Below are 5,281 nucleotides of genomic sequence, written 5' to 3'. Positions count from 1 at the left end.
ATAAGCTGATTGAATATTTGCAAGGTCCCTTGTGTACTTACATGCAAATATGAGTAAAGCATTTTCCATCCACGGTCTTTTAATGGTGATGGATAATTTATTATATTATATTATCAATATGCGCAAGCTTTTATAACCTATCAGCTGCTATCAGCTGTCTTGTAACTTATGATTATGCAATTTAATGTACATTTGTGAATATAACATCTTGCATAAATATACGTAGTTTTGTAGAGTACTTTGCGCCATTTTGGGTAGCATTCGCTATAAAAATAGACTTAGTGGTCTAGAATGTCGTTCTCTTCACATTTCTATAATGGATTAAGAATTTGCTGCACACAAAATGAACATATGCAATATTCGTATCGTAGGTCAAAAGGTACTGGAAGTGAATTAAAAGTTTTACCGGGAAAGAAAAAGATCAGAGCCTCCAAGTTATTTAAAAATATTGGCATTAGGATTGTCGAGGTAAACACAGTAAAGTACTACAAATTGCAGGGAAAAAGTGACATTTGTAAATATGGCTTCCGCCAAAGACCATTGCTTGAGGACTCAAGCGATATTGAAAACTCTTACGAGGTTTTGAAGTCATCTGCTATTGATAAAAACTCCGAATATCAGACCCAATTGTGCAAAGTTGAAACGGTTGAAGATCTTAAACACAAGGCTCAAAGTATATTAAAGTAGGTCTCAGGAGACGGAAAGTCATTCATAGTAACCAAGTTTGATAAAATAATTAGAGACGTACAAAATTTAAATGACGATGTTATGAAACCAGTCCAAGCTAACATTGAAAAAATTTTAAAAACTTTCAATAGTGCCTCCGATTTTAATAACAGCATTGACAAGATAAAGGCATTAACGAAATTGATAAAAGAAATTGCGGAAAAAAATAATTCACTATCGGATTGTTTTGCTGAACTATGTGACAAAGTGAAACGTCTTTTAGAAAGTATAGATAACAGAACTGAACGGATAGAAGGTACAACTGAAAGGATTGACGACAGAACTGAAAGGATAGATGGCCGAACTGAACGGATAGAAGATACAACTGAAAGGATTGATGACAGAACTGACAGAATCGACGGTACAACTGAAAGGACAGATAACCGAACTGAACGGATAGAAGGTGCAACTGAAAGGATAGAACAGAAATTGGACGAATTGAAAAATCAAAACAAAGAATCTGATGAAAAGCAAAGCTCAAAGCCAATAGCTGAAGCGACCTCTCAAGGTAAAAGGAAGGGTAAAATTGATGCATTCAATTTTATATGTAATCAGAATCAAAATAATGATTCTACTGGTATGCTACCATGATCTCAGTAATGCCAGCGATAGTTTTGTTCAGTAATTACCATCTGTGATTTTAGTCTGTTGCAATTAGTATCGTAAGGGATGTTACGAATGCCCAATTGCCCTTAGTTATGGGCTGCTAGAAAAAAATACCTGGACTGGACACTCCTTTGGACGGACAGACATTTGGCCTATTTTGGTCATACTTTAGTATGCAGACAGTCGATTCTGAACTGACTAATATTTTCGAAATTAAGTTGTGCCTGTTACAGCACTAAGCTCTGCTTTAGATGATGAATGTTATTCAACGGTTTCATCGGTACTGTAGAATGAGGGGAAAAATGATAGGCCTGCACATTATTTTGCACTGACGGCTGCTTTGCGTCCCTCTTTCTTTCCTTTTCATGCAGTAGTCCCTGGTGCAGTCCAAGGTGTTTTTTCTGGGAGTCCATGCTAATTGAAGCCAGTATACATTCTAGTACTGATGATCATTCATACCGGTTGTGCTGTTGCGGATTACAGTCAACTCTAGTACAGTACAGTATGTATTTCTTTTCATACTTGATAACTGTTGCAGTTATCAAGTATATTCAATTCTTAATTTATCAATCTATTATGCAATTTGCTATAACTACTGTATATTAGCGTCCCGTTGCTCGAATTTAAAACAGTTTGACGTTAATTGTATCGCATATAATAATCACATGTATTAAATTTCTGATTACTTTTAAAACTAGAAAATCGGATATCATTTTCATCTTCTAACAAACAAGTAAAATCGACGTTACCTGACGATATCACACCAAAGCAGATAGAGCCTGTCAATACAGGTATACAAAATATACATATTCAGTAAAAGAGTAGGACGTATATAAATTACTTAGTCTTACATTTCTAAGATATGCTGTTGTCTTCGTAAGACATTTTAATTGTGTACCGATGATGCCTACTGAAAATGAGTAATATTAATTGTATCTGTTACTGTGGTAGTTTAATCACGGAAAACTGCCGTAAAATACTATCCAATTAATTGATCAATCCAAGAGTTTCCTTGGTTAATGCAAAGTTATAAGTTGAACACAGTACATAAATTTTATACAATATTTAAAAATATTTAAGTGATTGATTAGTAATGAGTTAAAGATTATAGTTAATGAAAGACTGCAGTAAGAACATCTACCTTGTAACACATAAGACTAAAGTGTATCTTGTTATGTTTTTAACTTGTTAAGCTCGCGCGTATTTCCAGAATAGATTAATATGGCCTTATTCATTTTGATTCACATCAGCGTTACGGAATATTTATTTTGTTTGCATGAGCGACAGTTCCTAAATTTTAAGATAACCCTGTCTTATTTATATCAGGAATCACTTTACAAGTTAGTTAGATGTTCAAATACTCTTGCTATTAGATTAAGGACATTGTTTATAGAGTTTTATTAATCGTGTTTATCTTGTACCAGTGTAGAACTTGGTAGTAGTTTTATCGTTAAGTTTATAAACATGTACTATGAGTTGCATTTATAATGCGAAAATAATCGTTGTAGCTCAACTCTAAAGACGAAAGGCAACTGTGACATGTCCTTTGCTAATTTATTCAATCTTCCAATATATATAATTTATTTCATAATTACAAATCCGTCTTCCAAAGCTTTTAAAATATTTTAAATAGTTTGACATTAATTGTATTACTTATAATAATCACAAGTATCACAATTCTGGTTGTTTTTATAACTAGAAAATCGTATATCTTCTACATCTTCTACCGAACCCGTAAAATCGACATTATCTGACAATACCACACCGATGCAGACAGCGCCTATGAATACAGGCATAATAGCTTACCAAACTGCAATATAAGCTACTTTATCATAAATTATATATTATCTTACATTGTATTAGTTCTACGCGTAACTACAATATAAAGATTAAAAGGTTCATGATTGTATATAACACTATACATAATTATATACGAGTAATACACGAAGATTTTTAATTTATAATTTCTATTTACGTAGCTATATCGATAGGTAAGAATTTTAAAGCTTTTGATATACGGATATTGCTGTAATTTAACAGTACCGTAAATATTTGTCGACGTTTAAATTAAAAAGAGATGATGTATGTAGGCAGACTGCATTCAAACTGAGGTAGATTACTATCCAATGAATTGATCAATCCGATAGTTTCCTTATTTATTATACGACTGTAATTTTAACATAGAATATCGATTTTATTCAAAACTTGAAATAACTTCAATGATTAATTTAACAATAAGAGATTGCAGTTAATATCTAAAAGAATGAAGTAACAACTTCTGCCTTCTAACACATAGGACGAAGATATACCTAGTTATATTTGTACTTGCTTAACGCACGTAAATAAATGAGTTAGTCTGCTATTTCCAAGATTTGCTGATCTATTTCAACATTAATTTCTAATTCAATCGATAAGTTATCAATAATAGCGCTCATACATTTGAAACGATGTTGTCATAAATTTACTAACTGAAATAACAGTAATAACAAAAGACAAACTTTCCAGTAAAATTTTTTTAAAAGTATGTACTTTATTGTACGGCGGATCGAACTCGTTGACTTATTAAATGAAATCTATAACCTTATAAATTGGTTTAATAATGATTCTTTATCTCTTGGATTTAACAGTCGATGCTTCTAGCAATAACGGAGAGGACATTCCTATGTCGTTAACTGAGGAAGAGCGTGGTTAGTTAGGCAAAGTTGTCAATATATCTATGGGCTATGTTTGAATTATTTTTCGATAATTACAATCGTAGCTGCTGTAACGCATATATGAATATCTTATAATATTACAACAAACGAAAAATAATTAATTTAAATATTTTTTGATTATTTGCTTTAGCATCAACAATACCAAAATATAAGATCAGCAGAATTGGAATGTTGGAAATACATAAACATATCTTACGAAGCCACTACGTCGAAATTATTGAGGAATGCAAATCAAGTGTGAAGCCTATTTGTAATCACTTATATAGTCGAGAAATTCTAACACATTATCTAAAGGAATTCATTGTATGTCAGCCAACCGATTATGAGTAAGTCTGCAATACGATACGATGATATAGCTTAGTTGTAAAAATGTATCATGTGGATAATATAAACTGTGACAACTATTATCACAGGAAAATGGGAAAATTGTTGGATATTTTACCGGAATGTGGTAATCGAGCATATGGTGTATTTTGTGAGGTTCTATCTACCATTAATTCGCCAGTGATAGGAATCTTAGAAAATGCGGAAAGGGAAAATGAAGAAGAATCAAAAGGAAACTATAATGTAAAGGATGCTGGTAATTAATCATTACTAATTATTTATTTTACCAATTTAGATAATTTAACTAGTCAAAATCAAGCAACTAGTAGTCGAACTAAAGCTTCTAAAAGTAATATTTAAGCATCATTAGACTATTCTCAAAGATCCTCTTTTGAATAAAAGTATTTTAATATATATCCTACTTTATGTCAATCTAGAAAGAGCTGCAAGTTCCACTCATACAACAGATAGCCTAGTTCAACAAGTGAAAAGTAACAATATAAGCGTCATAAAAATGCTCTGGCAGATGCTATTTACATGATGATACTTTTTCTAAATGTATTTTATTTATATTCATTAATAGTAACTGTTGCAGTTATCAAATATATATAATTCTTAATTTATCAATCTATTATGCAATTTGCTATAACTACTGTATATTAGCGTCCCGTTGCTCGAATTTAAAACAGTTTGACGTTAATTGTATCGCATATAATAATCACATGTATTAAACTTCTGATTACTTTTAAAACTAGAAAATCGGATATCATCTTCATCTTCTAACAAACAAGTAAAATCGACGTTACCTGACGATATCACACCAAAGCAGATAGAGCCTGTCAATACAGGTATACAAAATATACATATTCAGTAAAAGAGTAGGACGTAAATAAATTAGTTAGTCTATTATT

General features: G+C 31.6%; 1 protein-coding gene across 1 annotated transcript; it reads left to right on the top strand.

Annotated features, from left to right (window-relative positions):
* Positions 1–291: 291 nt before the first annotated feature.
* TRIADDRAFT_62776 (uncharacterized protein) lies at positions 292–4,730 on the top strand (the record flags this gene model as incomplete). Its single annotated transcript, XM_002118729.1, has 7 exons — positions 292–683; positions 741–1,234; positions 2,031–2,123; positions 3,960–4,019; positions 4,177–4,372; positions 4,460–4,626; positions 4,666–4,730. The coding sequence occupies 7 exons, from the start codon at positions 292–294 to the stop codon at positions 4,728–4,730; spliced, it is 1,467 nt and encodes a 488-aa protein (XP_002118765.1).
* Positions 4,731–5,281: the final 551 nt, after the last annotated feature.

The sequence above is a fragment of the Trichoplax adhaerens genome, genomic scaffold (assembly GCF_000150275.1).
Source record: "Trichoplax adhaerens TRIADscaffold_786 genomic scaffold, whole genome shotgun sequence".
Lineage (NCBI taxonomy): Eukaryota > Metazoa > Placozoa > Uniplacotomia > Trichoplacea > Trichoplacidae > Trichoplax > Trichoplax adhaerens.
Note: the sequence above shows the minus strand (reverse complement) of the source record. Positions and strands in the feature narration are given on the sequence as shown.